Source organism: Psammomys obesus, unplaced genomic scaffold (genome assembly GCF_907164565.1).
Source record: "Psammomys obesus unplaced genomic scaffold, mPsaObe1.curated_primary_1811, whole genome shotgun sequence".
In the NCBI taxonomy this organism is placed as follows: domain Eukaryota; kingdom Metazoa; phylum Chordata; class Mammalia; order Rodentia; family Muridae; genus Psammomys; species Psammomys obesus.
The window spans coordinates 88,546-107,119 of NW_026591597.1; the positions used below are offsets into that span (position 1 = coordinate 88,546).

The following is an 18,574-nucleotide window of genomic DNA, read 5'->3' on the forward strand; positions in this document are numbered from 1 at the left end:
GCCACAATGTCTGTGAATACCTCCTGGAAGGGTTGTCCATATCACTGGCAAAGAACGACCTTATCTATCCTGCCACACCTCCCTGGGTTTCAAGATAATTACAGAGAGACGAGGGCAGATGTGAAACCTGGGTTGCCCAATAGTTAGAGCCCATCTCAAAGCCAGCTCAGGCTATCACAGATGGCCACCAGCACAGCATCCTTCCCCATACACTTCCTGTTATGGCCCGCCACTCCCATCATGACCACAGTGGACATCTGCATCGTAAACCAGGCGGGCACGTTGCCTCCATTCTCACAGGTTATTGGAACATGAGCTGTGCCTCTCTGGGTTACGTTGGGACACTGTTAAGGCCAGCCTGTGTTCTCTCTGTTCTTCCTCTTTCCATCTGTCGCCTAGTTAGGCTGGAGGGCCTCATGTTGCCAGGCAGTGCCGTGCATGAGAATGTGGAGGCAAACCCAGATCTCTGATCTGTATTTGCTACTTGGAAGGCTATGGCAGGAGAATCAGCAGCTGGGCCTAGCAGCACAGGATTCTAACCCTTGGTGGTTTTCATCAGTTCAAGGCCTAGGCTGTATCACAAGTTCATGGCCACCTTGGAAAACGTAGCAGTACTCTATCTCAAAATGAAAAAGAGTAAAAAGTCTGGGGACACAGCTCAGAGGTCAGCATGCACAATGCCCTGGGTCCAATCCCTGGTCCTACAAACCAACCCCAGAATAGGGTGTTGAGATTTTCCTACAATGAACAGAATGCATGAAAAAAATGAACCTTCCTGCCTTTGGTTGTTCTACAGGACACATTGGGCAGCTTTCCTGGAGGTCCTAGCCCAGCTCAAGGACACTGCCCACTCTCTGTCTCATTATTCCTTCCTGATTTCCATTAAATTCCCAGGGATTCCAGTGATTTTTGTTTGTTTGTGCTTTCACGCCTTCCAATTCCCAACAGCTGCCATGAGGGTATAAGCAGCCCCAGAGAAAGGACTGCCAAACACATTTTCCTTTGACCTTGGGCTCACCTGCAATGGCCAGAGCCTCGTGACATCAGGACAGTGTCTCTTGGCAGCTGAGTGGGAGTGGACTCCTGTGTGCCCTGTCAGCGCCTCCTTCTCTGTGTTTCAGAGCGGCCCAGTTCCTGAGGAAGATGGCCGACCCCCAGTCCATCCAGGAATCTCAGAACCTGTCCATGTTCCTGGCCAATCACAACAGGATCACCCAGGTGAGGCCAGGTTCCTTGTTGGTCCTGCTTGACATCCCAAGGAAGCAAGGCTAGGGCTGGAGGCTGAGAGGACTTCAAGGGAGAGCACACAGGCCCAGTCCACATCTGTCTCCACTGCCCTTCATGAGAGCCGGCAACCTCTTCCTGTTTGCTTCTCTGGAAGCTTCCCAGACAGGACTGTGGGCCCCATATCATCCTCTGGGTTGAGAACAAGCCTGCCCAGGAGCCATTATTACACTTCGGGCAAAGTCAGAGATTCAGTTTACTCATCCGTAAAGTGGGTGTATTATTTGGAGACTATAATGAAAAAATAAATGAAGCATGTACCTAAGGCCCTCGGAACCTAACCAAGAGCCTGAGAAAGCACAGCTATAGTCACTGCCACCCGTTTGCCAGGGTACATCCCCTGGGCTTCTCTTCTCCCATTGTGCCTGTCAGAGCCGGACCTATCTTACTATCAATCAGTTCAGTAACAGGAGTGTCTGTGGGACCCAGGGCAACACAAGAGGGACCCTGATGCTCCCCCATCCTCACACCTATCTCAAAGGCCTGGTGGTAGCAAGGCATTTTTTTTTGGTCACTGTAGAAGGCTATGGAGTCGCAGCCCCCTGCTGTCTGTGAAGAAGTCCAGCGCATCGCTGGGTATCCACTGGGTATCATGTAGTGGCCCGGTTTGTCTCTCTGGGAGAAAGGGATACAGAGAAACCTTCCTTCACAGGAACTAGATCCTATCAGGAAGGAGAATCCTACCCACCTCCCATTACTCCTTCCCTGGGTGCGTCTTCTCCCTGCCTTTGTCTGAAGAAGCCGCATGGAGAAGCCTACACCCTCAAAACTAAGGGGCAATTACCGCAGACCCGATCGCTGTAAAGCCGAGCTGCCCAAGAGTACACCCAGCCCTCAGAACTGAGTTAGCATGGGAGACTCAGGGGGTTAGGTCCCTGCTGTAGGAGGTGAAGAGGAACTACCCACCAGTGTCTAGCAGCAAGGGGCAGTCAGGTATCATTGAAAGCTGGCTTTGAAAGCACCCTCCTCCTGGGACCTCAGTGGGGACCAAAGCGCTCATTTAGTCTGCCCAGCTCTGGGCCTTCTGGGTGGTGCAGGAGGATGTTTGCTCTGCCTGACCAGCGGGTGGCGCTGTTTAGTGTCTTCACCAGCAACTGGAAGTGATCCCAGGCTATGAGGAACTGCTGGCCGACATTGTCAACATCTGTGTTGATTACTATGAGAATAAGATGTACCTGACGCCCAGTGAGAAACACATGCTCCTCAAGGTAAAACTTCCCCACCTCCCACTGCTTCCTTCCGTGCATGCATGTGTGTATGTGTGTGTGTCTGTCTGTGTGGAGACTAATGGTGTCAGTTTTCAGGAGCCACCCATCTTCTTTTCTAAGGGATTATTTGTATTATTTTAAACAGGCATGCGAAGGCCAGAGGTGTCAGATACCCTGGAACTGCAGATACGGTCTATTGTGAGCTGCCCAGCATGGTTGCTGGGAAGCAGACTTGGGCCGTCTGCAAGGGCAGTAACTGTTCCTAACCCAGCTTCTTTTCTCACATACTGTTTCTCCCTGGGACCTGGGCTCACCTGTTCGGCCTGGATGGCTGGCCAGCAAGCTCAGGATGCTGCCTTCCTAGCATTGGGGTTACACGTGTACTGCCGTGCCAGTTTTTACGTGGGTGCTAGAGATCGAATGCAGGTCCATGCTTGCGCCACAAATATGTAACTGACTGGGCTATCTTATCCACTTAAAATTGTGACTATGGTCTTCCTTGAGTCCTCTCCCTTTGCTTTGTTATGCCATGCACACATTGCAAACGCCATTAAGGATGTTTCTGCAATGCCATCCTTAGTTGATGCCAAGAAACCTATTTTATAGAAATATTATTTTTTTCACACATCTCCTATGGTTAGATATTTGACCGCACTGAAAACCCTGATAGCATAGCCTTTTGTAGAGCTAAACTTCCTGATAGAGAAATTCCTAGCTTATAGGAAAGGCAGAACCCCTGCAGCTGCTCATTTACCTAAAGGGACTAGCAAATGGGCTGAAATATTAAGAGTATCAGCACCTGCAAGCAGAGGCTTGCTCTTGAACTCTGTCCCCCATGGCTCCCCTCAGGACCCTTTGCATTGCTGTTTTCCTGGGGAATTTTATGGTTGTTTATTATTATTCCACTGTCTGGGTCTCAACACCTCTGGTAAGCAACAAGGCCCTTCCTTTCCCAGAGGATCTGTAATTGCATATTTGGATGGTAGATCCTAGGCTAATTCCTTTATAGATAGTCTCTGCGCCTTACTTGGTTTCTAACCTCTCTCTGTCTCTGATTCCTCATCTTTAGAATAACATATGGCACCTAAGCGTTTTGTGGGAGTTGAAACCGGACTTGTTAAACTCTAACCACAGCCACTGGCTCAGGGTGGCTACTATAATACTATATTAAATTTCTTATTGAAATTAGGCCCCATGTTTCCTGTTTTAAGTTGGAGATGCTCATGCTTTTGAAATAGTGTGTGTGTGTGTGTGTGTGTGTGTGTGTGTGTGTGTGTGTGTGTGTCCCTACAAGATGTCAGAGAATTTTGTGCTTGGCCCTTTCTCACTCTAGGTGATGGGCTTCGGCCTCTACCTGATGGATGGAAATGTCAGTAACATTTACAAACTGGACGCCAAGAAGAGAATCAACCTTAGCAAAATTGATAAGTTTTTTAAGGTTAGTAATGGGGTCTGGGGCCGGACAGGGGACAGAATTGCTGGAAGCTAGGTTATAGGGGGAAGGAAGGAATGAAACTAGCTAGAAAGCTGTGAAGATGCTTCTCTAGAGATATTCAGGGAAAAGGCAGATGGAGCACAGGCCCCAGCTGCTCTCAATAAAGTAAGGTCTGCTGCCCACATGGGGTTGATGCCCAGCCTCAGGACTCCGCTGCCATTCCACCGAAGGCCTTGTAAGTCTTCCCGCATGCTCTTTTTCCCTTTCCTGAAATCTTTCACCTAAAGACAGAATTGTATCTTAGAAGATAATACCTGTGTTAATTTTCATTACACCCCACAGCTCGTGAAAGTAGAAACTAAAGGAAAAAAAAGTGTGTGTATATACATGTATGTATATATATAAAACATTTACTTTTATCTTCTGGGTGTTGTGCCTGAATGTGTCTGCACCATGTGTGTTCAGTGCCCACAGAGACCGGAAGAGGGTGTTGGATGCTCTGGAACTGTAGTTTGGTTGTGAGCTGCCATGTTGGTACCTGGCATCAAACCCTGGTCCCCTAGAAGAGCAGCAAGTGCTCTTAACTGCTGAGCCATTTCTCCATCCCTGAAACACTAGAGTTTAAGTGGATTCATGTTCCCCATTGACAGGCCACTTGCCTGCATCACTTAGGCACTTTAACTCACCAGCATTCTGCTTGAGCACATCCATCCAAGCACCTTTGTGATCTGATTACTTGGCTCCAAAACATTCTAATAAAAACTTGCAGGCAAACTTTTTTTTTAGCTCTTTGGAGTTTGAATAAGGAGTTGTCACACCTGCAACTGAATTCTCATTCTGACTTTACTCTGTATGTTGGGTCCTACAGATGTGAGCTCCACCCTAAGGGGATGTTGTGTTGTGGAAGATACTGGGTGAGGTTTAAGAGAAAATGTGAGTCCTCAGAGGGGTCTTTTGGCTTGGTTTGTTAGCTTTTCTCCAGAGCTGCCGCAGATGAAAACTGTCCCCATGTTGGGAAACTGCAATGTCCTCCTTTAGGCGGAAGAAAGGAAGGACGGAAGGATGGACAGATGGACCAGGCCTACACAAGGCCAGGGTTTAATCTGGCTCTCCTGCCTTCTAACTGGGTAGCTTTGGGAAAGGCATAGACTAGGCATCCTGGAGCCGAGGGTTCTGATCCTGGCTCTCACTCTATCTGGTCTGACTTCCTGTACAGACTAAGCTTGCTTTGAGTCTATCCCTGTGCCAGTACAGTGAGAAGGGGCAGTATTGACTCCATGTAGTGATATGTGGATGGAGATAGTAGGAGGTTGGGTGGTTGGATTTTACAAGCAGTTAGGATTAAACCCAGGGTCTTGCCCATACAAATTAACTCCTCTATTACTAGTTATATCCCAACCTTTTGCTTGTTTGTTTGTTTGTCTGTTACTTTTATTTTAAGGTAGTCTCACTGTGTTGCCCAGGGAGCCTGTGAGCATCAGATCATCTTGTGTCATTAACATCTAGCATCACAGACCTATGCAGCCAGGCTCAGCTGAGATAGTGTTTGCAAAGTGCCTGGTGCGGTGCAGGAAAGACAGACATGGGGAGACAGAAGCCTCCCTCCCACACATCCTGGCCTATCTGCACTTTAATGTTAGATATCAGGTGGACAGTCTCCAGAAGACCACCCCAGGTAGTAGCCGTCTGCCATCTGCTCCTAGTCTAATTCGGAGCAGCAGAAATCTTCTGAGCTGTAGAAAGGACCCTGTACAGGGAGGCCAGCCACCTGATCCTCTGCCTCACCTATTCTCCTATGTGACCTTGGACAAGTCACTTTGCCTTTCTGGTGTCGGTGGTTGCTTGAAGTATGCAGTTGGTTGGAGGCAGGGGAAGGGCCTGTATGCTGGCTGGGGTTTCTCCAGATGCCAGGACCCCATGGCAAAAGAATTCAAGCTCCTGGCCCCAGGTGCACAGCGAAGCCTTTTACCCCGACGGTTCGGCAGCCCAGCCCTGCCGGTGGCATCTCACACCCTCTGTTTGCTTCCTTTGCAGCAGCTGCAGGTGGTGCCTCTTTTCGGCGACATGCAGATAGAGCTGGCCAGATACATTAAGACCAGTGCTCACTATGAAGAGAACAAGTCCAAGTGAGTGCCTGCCGTAATGTCTCTCGGCTCCTGTGAGGACGCCCAGCCCGGGCAGGGAGCTGAGGGACCACTTCAGTTCCTCCTCCCTCCCCAGAGCCCTGGGCAGGTGGATTGCCGCAGAACAGTAGTGCCAGGAGGGGTATAGTGAGGGTGCTCTGAGCTCTTTTGCACCAGCTCTTTGCTGCCAGGCTCGAAAGGGCCCAGAGCACAGCCACGGCCCCTGTGCTGCTCTGCGGGAAGCCCCTCCCCTCAGTGGGGACAGCAGGAGTCTACTGATGGTCGCAGTTGTCACCCTGGTTCAGGTCTCTGCTGAGGTTTTGTGACTCTTCAGTAAGTACGGGGTTACCAGTGTGGCTTGGATGGTTCCAGCTGTGACATTGGTTGGTTACCTCCCCAAAGAGACTATGGCCTATCCTTGTGGTTGGTCCTGGCCATCTTTGGTATCTTTCTGAGGTTTTCAATGCTGCATTGAACCCAGGGTCTTATGCATCCTGGGCAAGCATCCTACAAAACTACCTTTGGGGGGGGAGGGTGTCAGGGTCTCATTGAGTTAAACTCAGTTACCTTGAATTTGTGATTCTCTTGCCGAAGCCACTCTTAGTAGCTGGGATTAAAATGATACCAGCAGAGCCCAGGTATGGTACAAACACCTATAATCCCAGCAGTTGGGAGGTGGAGGCAGGAGGATAGGAGCTCAAAGCCTGCCTTAACTTAGAAGATACCTGAAGAGCGGTCCCTGACCTACAACCTACATCTACCTGGAGCCCCAGAGATGGGTCCTTGGGGAAATTCAGACCATGTCTGGAAGTCTTAGAGAGAGATGCTGGTTAGGCAGGTATCAGTTTACAACCAGGCAGAGAGTCAAAGGCCTGGGCAGCAGTGCCCCCTGCACCGAGTAAGCTCAAAATGAAAAACTAGCAGAGTCTAGGCCAGAGGGAGGTGAGGGACGTGTCACTGCTCATCATCCTTGTGAGAGTGCCCTTTGCATCTTCTTTTGAATCAAAGTTCTGTCCAAGCCCTTCTCCTGCCTACTGACTTCCTCATTCTCTTGGTCTGGCTATTGAGCCACTTGTTCTGGACAGAGGAAGAGAGGGGCCAAGAATGAGGGCTTTTGTTCATTTCTTTCCACTCCAGTTCAGGCTGGTTTTTCCCAATAACATTGTTCAAAAGGACGAAAAAGAAAGAAGAGAGGAGAGGAGGGAGGAGAATGGGAAGAGAAGAGGAGAAAAAGAAAAGGTGGGGAGGAGGAAGCACCCACTTGAGAGAGAGGGAGTCTCTTGCTATGGGTACTTCCGTGTCAGCAGGTGCTTATTGGGAAAGACAGGGAGATTGCCCACCTTGGTTTTGCTCGGCTATAGTTCTAGCCTTTTGTGGCCATAGAGAGGCTGTGATCTTGGCCCTTGCTCCCTCACTTAACTGGTAAGTATTGTGCACTGGTGTCCAGAAACACCTGTGGAAAGATCTGGGGAAGGCAGGGACAGGAGTCTCCTTTCTAGCCATGGTACCTACAGAGCTGGTTCTGGGGCATAGGCAGCTGCTTTTATCATCTGGTTCCACCCAGGGGAGCCAGCTATGTTGTCTGAAGACCAGGAACAGCTAGTGCGCAGAAGGAGCCTGTCCCACGAAGGTGCGCGGAGCCGGGACCCATACACAAATCCTGTGGTTTTCTCCCCAGGTGGACATGCACTCAGAGCAGCATCAGCCCCCAGTACAACATCTGCGAGCAGATGGTCCAGATCCGGGATGACCACATCCGATTCATCTCTGAGCTGGCTCGCTACAGCAACAGCGAGGTGAGTCCTGCAGCTGGTCCAGAGCCGGCGGCGGTACAAAGAGACTGGGCAGGCAGAGGCAGCATAGGATGGAGGCAAGAGGGTAACATTGCTGGAAGTGTAGTTTTAGAGTCAGACTAGAACCGATGCCCAATATCTCTGTGCCTCGATTCCCTCATCTGCAAAATGGGTATACAAGTAATTCCCGAGGGGCACTTTCTTCTTCTTGGGGTATTTGTACTTTTATTACGTAGCAAATATTTAAGAAAAGTACCGGTTTAAGATAGCCAAGTAGGAGGAATCACTTGTAATGTTCTGGAGTGACGGTGGTTGATGCTGGTTATGGACATCAACTTGAAGAAATTACATGAGAGGTGATAGACACACCAGGTAGCCCATCGGTTCCTCACATATTGTACACGTGTGTTGAATCTTCACACTGTGTCCCATAGAGATCTATAATTACTGTACCAGTTAAAAACAATTCAGTCATCTTCCAGACGGAGGTAATGATAGGGCATATTTTGAAAGGTTCACGAGGATCATTAACAGGGTGCCTGTCATATGTATTGTACCTGAAATACAGTAAGGTCCCAGTAACTGTTTATTAGCTATATAGGATTCATTCCCTCTCGAGCTTCAGCAGCCAGAGACACGGTTCTGAACCCTCCTGCTCCTAACACCATTTAAAAATGCATGACTCTGGAATAGTAGATGATCCTTACGAAAATTTATATGGAGTCAGAGAAAGAAAGACCCTAAGGGTCCGGCTCCGTGGAGAGAACGCTTGCTAGGCAAGCATGAGGACCAATTAGGTCAGGAGCTCCAGAACACTTAGAAAGCCAGGTGTGGTCGGTAGCACATGTCTGCAACCCCAGAGCCTCTACAGCGAAGTAGGAAGCTTGTGGACCAGCTTCCCTGGTGAATGCGATGGCAAACAACACAGAGACCCCATGCCAGAGAAAATGAAAAGTGAGCACTGATACCCACCGTGATCCGCATCTGTGTGCACCGTGTGAATACCTCTTGCAACACTAAAGACTGTTTTTAAATCATTTTTTTTTTTAATGTAAGAGCACGCTCAATTCACAGACTTAAAAAAATAGATATGCGAAAGGGAAGAAGGTAACCAACTCCATAGAATCCTATCATCTCAGGATAACTTTAATTAGCATGTCTTTCTAGGTCCCTGCGTTTCTCACAGATTCATGTAATGTGATGTTTAATCCCGCATGGGTCCCCAATCTGAATTTCCGTATTGTGGAAGAGCCCACATTTGCTCCGCGGCTCCACCGTGTGGCCAGTGGCCATAGTGATCATCTTTTCCCAAGCCCCAGCTCAGAAATTACCTGGGCATATGAAATGGGGTCAGACTGGCAAATTTGGGCAGCGTGGTTAGTAGGCTTGGCGCTCACAAGGACCATATGAAATCCAAACCTTTATCTGTCTTTCCAAAAGTGCCAGTAAAGTGCGATAAGCAGAATTATTTGTCTTGAGGCCAGAATTCCTAGTCACGTGTTTGTGCCATCTGAGACTAAATCTGGCCAAAGGCGCTATCATCATCATCATCGTCCTCATCATTATCATCGTTATTATTACAGTTAACTTTTGATACTCATTAGGGATTGCTTCGAGATCTACTACTGACACCAAAGTCTACAGATCCTCCAGTCTCTTAGTTTTTCATATAACCTATTTGCATACCCAAGTTATCGTAAATCATCTTTATTATTTATGAGACCTAATACAATGTGTAAACACCACATGGTCTAGTTTTATGTTACTATGATAAAATACTCTTGACAAAAGGCAGTTTAAAGAATTTATTCTATAAGAGTTTATTTGAGTTCACAATTTCAGATTATAGTCCATCACTTTGAGACAGTCACAGAGGTAAGAGCTTGAGACAGCTGCTCACATCACCCCTGCAGTAAAGAGTGGAGAGACATGAATGCATGCTCTTTTGCTTGCTTGTGCTCAGCTCAGTTTCCCCACTCCTACACAGTTCAGACCCACTGTAGGCTGGGTCTTCCCTCATCAATTAACTTAAGTAAGACAAGCCCCCATGGATATACCTCTAGGCTGAGCCAGTACAGACAATCTCTCATTGAGACACCCTTCCAAGATGACTCAAGGTTGTGCCAAATTGGCAACTAAAGCTAAACATCACATCATAAATAGTTGTTTTTGTGTATTTAGGGATAATGACCAGATCGCACAATACAGAATACAACATTTTCCTAAGTATTTCCCATCTACCATTGCATGAATCTATTGGGTGTAGACTACCTCAGACACATTCAACCAAATGAACATGCTTTCTATATGCATATATGTTACCAGTCTTCATAACTTTCAGTCATAACATTCTGAGAGTTTAATTTAGAGTTTAATTTAGCATAAACTCTAAATTTAAAAAAAAAAAATGAACCACTGTCCACAAAGAAATTCAGAATTCCCTGGAGCCTCTTGCTACAGTATTTAACAGCACAGAATCTTATTGTATGTGTGTTTTTGTCTAAAGATACCTTTGTGGTAATTTCGGTTAATTCATTGGCATTAACTGAATATCAACAGTACAATGACTTCAGTTTGAAGTGTTTCTAACTGTGCCTGCCACAGCTTTCCTGCAGGTAGAACACTGCATAGTGTTGTGGTTCTCAACTGAGTCACAACCTCTTTGGGGTCAACTGATCCTATTACAGGGGTTGCATAAGACCCTCAGAAAATACACATATTTGCATTACAATTCATAACAGTAGCGAAATTGCAGTTATGAAGTAGCAATGAAAATAACTTTACGGTTGAGGTCACCATAACATGAAGAGCAGCTTTAGGGAGGCTGGGAACCACTGGCCTAGCACATAAGCTCTGTTTGAGACTTAATTAAAAGCACACAAATTTGGGCATCTCAATACTGCTTAAGCTACAGGGAAGATGTTTATTTGTAATAGGAGAGCTAAACCAAAGAGGGAGAGGCCTCTGCCCAACTGGGAACACAGAGCTGTCTGCAAGGGATGGAAACTTTGCAGCAAGCATTAATTTGGAAAATTACAGGTAGACAGTAGTGACGAAGCAGATTTACAAAGATAGTGTCCATCACTGATGACCACCCACCTGTATTCATGTGGACATGTATACATATCCAGATACCATGTGGGTACATACGTACATACACATGGTGTGGAATATTACACATACAGTCATTTGTGCCAGATCTTTTTTTTTTTTTTCATTTTATGTGCATTAGCATGAAAGTGTCAGATCCCTTGAAACTGAGGCTATAGACAGGTGTGAGCTGCCATGCTGGTGCTGGGAATTGAACCCGGGTCCTTTGGAAGAGCAGACAGTGCTCTTAACCATTGAGCCATCTCTCCAGCCCCCATTCCAGATCTTTTTTTAATCAGTACATCGTAGCTAGTGAGTGACATCATTTTGGTGATCTGTGATGAGCCCTGTATGCGAAGCAGGGTATGAAGCTAGGGGTCCCGTGATGTCAAGGTGCTGCGTGAAACTCATTGCCTACACACGCACTCATATTTCATATCACTGCAAAGACTTACTAGTCTGCGCTTCCTACCGAGAGTGCAGTCAAGACAGGGTTAAAGCCTTTGCTGCAAGGCTCTGGGGTGGGACTGGGTGGGGAATCTAGACTAACACCTCCTGTGGCCTTCAGCGAGACAACTGTCAAAGCCAAGTTTACCTGGCAAAGGGGCATGGCAGTTGCACAGTGTCTGCTGGGGAACCAGAGGAGGAATGCTTCTAAGCCTCAGGCCCATGGACCACGCAGTGAGTACGCAGTTCTCTGTCCCCCCAGGTGGTGACAGGCTCAGGGCTGGACAGCCAGAAGTCAGATGAAGAGTACCGGGAGCTTTTTGACCTGGCCCTGCGAGGCCTGCAGCTTCTCTCCAAGTGGAGCGCCCACGTCATGGAGGTGGTAAGTGTCCTGAGGTGACAGGTCTCACATGGCCAGATTCACATGGCATCCATGGAGCTCTGACTTCACTCAGTGTTCTGTCTTTCAGCATGTAATTCATATACCACACTGCTTACGGGACTGCTTCCGTGAAACCTACAAATTTAAGTATATTTACAGAATTATATACCCTTAAATTAAGAATATTTTCATCACTTACAACATAACACACACACACACACACACACACACCATCTGGGACCCAGCACCAACATTGGTTGGCTTACAACCTCTTGTAACCCCGGCAGAGGAGATCTGATGGCCCTGGCATCTGTGGATACCTGCACACGCGTGCACATCCCCACAGACAGAAACATACACACATAAACGTCATTAAAAATAAATCGTAAAAAATAGTTTTAAAAACTCACACCTATCACCCCGTTCCTTCGGACCTCAGTATTCTGCTTTCTAAGGATACCCTACTCTCGATATCCGCCATATCTAAATACATAGACTCATAAAGCGCGTGTGATATTTTGTGTCTAGAGGTTTTTGTTGTTGTTGTTGTTGTTGTTGTTGTTTTTACATTGTGTTTTCAGGGTCTGTCCCCATCCTGCATGAGTCAGTGCTATCTCTTCTCCACCCCGTTAGTGTGCCCTGGGATGGCTTGGCCATTTTCTTCACCATTCCTCAGCTGAGGGTCTTGGCTGTTTGTTCTCTCCCCAGTACTCTTGGAAGCTGGTTCACCCCACAGACAAATTTTGCAACAAGGACTGCCCGGGCACAGCGGAAGAATATGAGAGAGCCACGCGCTACAATTACACCAGCGAGGAGAAGTTTGCCTTTGTGGAGGTGGGTGTCCGATGCCCTGCTCTCCCCACGCACCCCAGGACTGCTGCTCCCTGTGGTTCCCGGAGTCATTTTAATCACCCAACAGTGTTGACATTTTTAACTTGCTGCACTTTTTATGATGTCTTTTTCCCCCCATCCAGGTTGTTCTCTGTGAAAAGTTACTAAGAAATGACAGGGTGAAGGATGGGGATGGGGTGGGGATAGATAGATAGCTGGTTCAGTGGTTAAGAGCCTTGACTGCTCTTCCAGAGGTTTTGAGTTCAATTCCCAGCAACCACATGGTGGCTCACAACCATCCATAATGAGATCTGATGCCCTTTTCTGGTATGCAAGTGTACGTGCAGATAGAGTACTCATATATATATATACCTACATATATAATTTTTATCTAAAGAAATGACGAAGGGTTCAGCTAATTTAAAATTCCAGCATAGACTGTCGAGGGTTCATGAGTCCCTGCCCCTAGTGGAAGAACAGTTGCTAGTTACTGGGGTAGTAAGAGTCACCTTTTTTAGGAGCATGACCATTGGTTGAGTCCCCATGCCCAGGGCATGACTGCATGCCCATGTGTGTGTGGGCAGCTCTGATTGGACACACTGGGTTAAAACATAACAAATAGATGGCTAAACATGTGCTTATGAAAGGAGGATATGAAATTGGAAGGGAGGTCCCGAGGGAGGTGCCAGGGGAAGTAAAGACGGTCATGAGCAAGATAATCATGTATCTTAGTTAGGGTTGTCTGTTGCTGTGACAGAACACCGTGATGAGAAAACCAAGCGGGAGAGAAAAGGGTTTATTTGGCTTACGCTTCCATATTGCTGTTCCTCACTGAAGGAAGTCAGGACTCAAACTGGCTTGCTTCCCCTGGCTTGCTCAGCCTGCTTTCTGATAAGAGTCCAGGACCACCAGCCCAGGGATAGCACCACCCACAATGAGCTAGGCCCTGATACATCAATCACTAATTAAAATGCCTTACAGTTGGGCCTCACGGAGATGTTTCCTCAACGGCCTGAGATACCGAGTGAGAAAACCCTGAGGCCCTTCCTCTCTGATAACTCTAGCTGTGTCAAGTTGACACAGACCCAGCCAGTACATAAACCTCTACATGTCTGACAGTTTCTAAGAATAAGTTAAATTTTTAAAAATATATGATGTGGGCTGGCAAGGTGGCTCAGTGGGTGAAAGCACTGACCACACAAACCTGAGGATCCCAGTTTGGATCCCCAGCACCCATGTCAAAAGGCAGATCACGGTCACACCCTGTACCCTACTGTTCCGGGGAAGAAGATGGAAGGATAGCGGAGCAACACTCCGAGCCTCTTTGGCTTTGTTTTTGTTGACACAGAGTCTCATTCCGTTGCCCTTGAACTCGCTTGATGGCCAAGGCAGGTCCTGGGACTACATGCTTGTGCTGTCATGGCTGAATTGTAACTTTTCACTGGAGTTCTCGCATTGTAGATGTTCCTTCCATGGCCACACTAAGGGGGCTTTCACATGATCACCAAGTCTCTGTCACAGTCCCTTGTTCTGTGCCCTCACAGGCCTTGCTAGTGGCCATCTCACTAATGAACTTGGCCATTCTAATAATCATTTAGGTGAGCCACATTAATCCTGTCATTCTCATTTCCCAGAGTGTAATGATAAATATTCTATCGAAGTCTTCGCTTTGTTTGTTTGTTTGTTTGTTTGTTTTTGGTTTTTGAGACAAGGTTGTTTCTCTGTATGGCCCCGGATGTCCTGGAGCTCACTCTGTAGACCAGATTGGCCTCAAACTTAGAGATCTACCTGACTGCCTGGGATTAGAAGTGTGTGCCACCACCACCAGGCTGTCTTTGCCCGTCTTTAAAGGTTGTGTTCTGCTTTTTCACTAAGTTGTGAGAATTCTTTCTGTATCCTCACCACAAAAGTTTTGTCATGCATATGTTGTAAGTAGCTTCTCTTCTTGGTGACTTTGCCTCTGTTTTCTTGACAGTGCCTTTTAAGGAACACTGGCTTTATAGTTCCCTAAAGTCCAATTTATTCATCTTACTATTTTACAGTATGCAAATGGGGATTCTAGCGAAGAAGTCTTTACCTAGTCTTAAGTTGCAAAGATTTTACCTTCAGGTCCAACAGGCTTGCCACTCTGTGTTTGAAATAATCTGAACCCTTCTTTATCGATCCGTCTGTCTCAGTGTTTTAGTTGGGGGTTTGTCTGTGTGAGAGGCTATGCACCCGAGGTCTAAGGAGCCCAGAGGCAGCAGATACCCTTGGGCTGGAATTACAAGCATTGGTCAGCTGTCCAGCATGGGTGCTGGGAACCGAACTTGGGTCTGCAAAAGCAGGTAATGCTCTGAACTGCTGCACCAGCTCTCTAGCCTCTGTCTGGATGTGTTTTCATTTCACCTCTGGCCAGGAGTCTGACCACCTTCGAATGCCTCTCTTATTAGTTCTTTCCACATACCCTACTGCAGCAAAGCACTCTACTCTTTAGCTCCTAGGGGTATCTTCACCTTCTGACCAGGTTTCTCACCCTAGTTGCTAGTGTTGTTGTTTGCTTGTTTCTTTCTTTGTTTAGGGGGTGTCTTGTTTATTTTGTTCTGTTTCTTCAACGTTTTAGAGAAAGAAAAAAAGATCAGCACATGTAAGCTCATCGCTCATTCCTTCATCCTGTTCAACAGAAGGTTCCACTTGGGGGGTTTTTACGCATGGATGTGCATGGCATTGGGCCTTCCTAGCCACTGGGCCTTCTGTGCTTCAGCCTGGTGCATGCAAGCAGACACATCCCTGTGGGTGTAAGAGTGCATGGCTACCATGAGACGGCTGACAGGTCACATGCTTCCCCTCCATGCTCTCACAAGTCAGTGTGTTACCACTTTAGACTGACTAGCATGGACGACTCAGGCTGGTAAAGCTGGACTGATTGAGAATGTGTCTCCTACCTAGATCCATTATTCCTATCCCTCCCACACCACATTCGACATACCCACTGGGCAGCAGACAGCAGCTGCACAGGTATCTGCCTCCTTCCTTCAGGCAGGGGAGGGAGTGCCCAGTGCCAGGAGAAGACAGGCATCCTGCGAAAGAACACAGGCATTTTGGCATACAGGCCCCAGATAACAACCAAGACTAAGGTGGTTATCCCAGACTTGTTACAGCACCAGCTCATCTTTCTTCCTCTGAAAAAGCAGAAACAGAGGTATCTTCAGAACAACTTCGGGGGAAGTTTCTAGCTAGAGGCTCAAGAAGCTGTTGGCCATGTTATTCCGAAGGAAAGCTTTAGTAAATGTTCTGGGGGTTGGAACGGTGGTCTGGTTTGGTACAGTTTATGTCAGTGTTTGTAGAGAGATCTTCAAAACAAAACAAAACAAAACTCTCGAGAGTAGTACCCAGGATGTGGTCCAAGGGACCAGCTGTGATTTGTCAACAATCAGCGGTGAGATTAGGACATGGGCCAGGATGACAGTGACCTGCCTCATGAACCGTAGTCTTGCTTTTGTAGCAAGATACAAGTGTCATTTTCTAACTATCACTTATTTTTGGTTAACACTTAATGGTTATAAATACACATGAGGTCCACTATGACATGCCGGTATTCTGGGCACGCTATGTAAAGGTCAGATTAGCTAAATTATTTTTGTTGTTGTAAACATTTGAATTCCTCTGTGGTAGTTATTTTGAAAATGCAGCTACTTGTGCAGAGCAGTTTTCCCACCGTAATGTAGCATTGGAAATCATCCCTCCTATCCATCTGCAGTCCTATACACATGAACCCTCACCTCTCCATTACTGCCCGCTGTATCCATCCAGGACTGACAACCACTATTTAATCCTGTGTGTGTGTGTGTGTGTGTGTGTGTGTGTGTGTGTGTGTGTGTGTTACATTCATGTGCATGTGGAAGTCAGCACATGCTGACTTTCACTTCACATGTCATTCCTCAGGAGCTGTTCACCGTGGAGTTTGTTCCCTCGCCCCCAATTAGTCTAGGCTAGCTGGTATTTGAGCCCCAAGACTCCAACTTGCTCCTTCTCCCAGCACAGAACTCCCAGCTGGCTGAACTATCATTTTTTTTTTTTCTGCAGGTTCTGGAGTTTGAAGTTAGTTCTCAAGCTTACAATGCAAACACTTCACCAACTGAGCCATCTCTCTCTCTCTCCAGCCCCTCTTTTTTTATTGTAAGCTTTGTTCTGGGCCTGACTCAACATGGCGAATGTCCTCCTGTTCTATCCACGTTGCTTCATAGGGCAGGATTTCTTCTGTTTGGCCACATAATCTTACGTTGTTTACATCTGACAGTGTGCATTTGGCCCTACCTCTTACCTAGTCGTGGCCTGGCAGTTTTAGAGCCACTGGGGAATCTCCAGTGACCCCCTCCTTGCAGGGTGACCTTGCAAGGTGAGCAGATGGCTTGCTGAGTGACAGGTAGGCTGACCCTTGCTCTGTTCCCACCAGGTGATCGCCATGATTAAGGGTCTGCAGGTGCTCATGGGGAGGATGGAGAGTGTCTTCAACCAGGCCATCCGCAACACTATCTATGCCGCCCTGCAAGATTTCGCCCAGGTGACGCTGCGGGAGCCATTGCGGCAAGCAGTACGCAAGAAGAAGAATGTCCTCATCAGGTGGGTCCCTGGATGGCCCCATTCAGGGCACTGAAGGACCGTGGGATTGCAGGGCTGGAAGAGGAGGGTCATCTAGCTCAGCGGGCTTCCAGCCTGGCTTAAAACACACAGCGACACTCTGGCAAGCAGATGTGATAAGCCAAGCCTCCGCTCCACAGCTTGAACTCAAACCTACCGCTGTCTAAAAGTGTATTATTCCAATGAGTGCCCTGAAGGTCAGTTCCTTGTTTGTAAGAAGGGATCACGCCGTGGGGTGATGAGATGAGGTAATCTGTATGTAGGCTTCAGTGCATGCCACATAGAGTGCGGAGGCCGTAAATGTAAACTGTTATTAAAATTTTATCCATGGCGTCAGCGATACTAATGAGATGCTCCTGTAGGTCCTTCCTCCTCTCCCCACCCCCAAGTCCTGTCCTCCTGTCTCCTGCATGGCTCAGAGCTGAGTTCTTAGGTACTTGATCAGCCACTTGTTCAAAGCACCTTAACACTGTCAGCAGGATCCCTAAGTGGGTCCCGGAATGGGTGTGCATCCTGGACACTCAGACCACTAATGCAGGAGGTACCAAGACCCTGGGGGGGGGGGGCCTAGAAGCAGCCTTGCCAACACCTGAGCCGAGTCCCCATTCTTCCTTCCCCAGTGTCCTACAGGCAATTCGCAAGACCATCTGTGACTGGGAGGGAGGCCGAGAGCCCCCCAATGACCCATGCCTAAGGGGGGAGAAGGACCCCAAAGGTGGCTTCGATATCAAGGTGCCCCGTCGTGCTGTGGGACCGTCCAGCACACAGGTAAGCAGTTCCCAGGCAGCCTGGCTGCTCTGACTCCAGGCCAGTTGGACCATGGAAGGGCAACAGGCCTAATCGTGGTGTAGCAGGATGGGGGTCCTTGTCAGGAGGGGCAGGGCTAAGCAGCTGCTCTGGGCCTTTTGTGATGTATCGTTGTGATATGGAAAGGAAGACTGCTGGCCTAGGATTCAGGAGACCTGGGTTCTAGTCCTAGACACCTGTGTGACCTTGGGCATGTTACACAATCTCTCTGTGCCTCAGTTGTCTAGTCTGACCAGCGGTGGTCGTACCATAGCCACCTACCCAGCTGTCTCCTCGCCCTCCAAAGCTCATACTCTGCAGCACAGGAGAGATCTGGCACAGATAGTCTGTGGATTGTAATAACGCCAGCCCCTTTGCCTAGGGTGGCATCCTGGCTCCGGAACTTACAAGTTCTGCCTCTGACCTGCTGTACGTTCCTGGGCAAGTACCTTAACCTCTCTCAGCTCCGATTATCTTCTAAAACAGGAAACTGGATGAGATCCCATTACTAGCAAAACTCTTAACTTTTCTACTTTTTCCATCCCTTTTCCAAAGGTAGCCCACAAGCTTGGCAA

General features: G+C 47.8%; 1 protein-coding gene across 4 annotated transcripts in view; it reads left to right on the forward strand.

Annotated features, from left to right (window-relative positions):
• Positions 1-18,574, forward strand: part of Cyfip2 (cytoplasmic FMR1 interacting protein 2) — a 117,143-nt gene that overhangs the window by 30,342 nt on the left and 68,227 nt on the right. For all 4 annotated transcript variants that reach the window (XM_055610666.1, XM_055610663.1, XM_055610667.1 and 1 more), the window contains exons 7-15: positions 1,122-1,218; positions 2,364-2,492; positions 3,826-3,930; positions 5,962-6,053; positions 7,729-7,846; positions 11,643-11,762; positions 12,471-12,596; positions 17,029-17,195; positions 17,834-17,981. In XM_055610666.1, the coding sequence (XP_055466641.1) occupies positions 1,122-1,218; positions 2,364-2,492; positions 3,826-3,930; positions 5,962-6,053; positions 7,729-7,846; positions 11,643-11,762; positions 12,471-12,596; positions 17,029-17,195; positions 17,834-17,981 (1,102 nt within the window). The remainder of the gene's footprint in view (positions 1-1,121; positions 1,219-2,363; positions 2,493-3,825; positions 3,931-5,961; positions 6,054-7,728; positions 7,847-11,642; positions 11,763-12,470; positions 12,597-17,028; positions 17,196-17,833; positions 17,982-18,574) is intronic.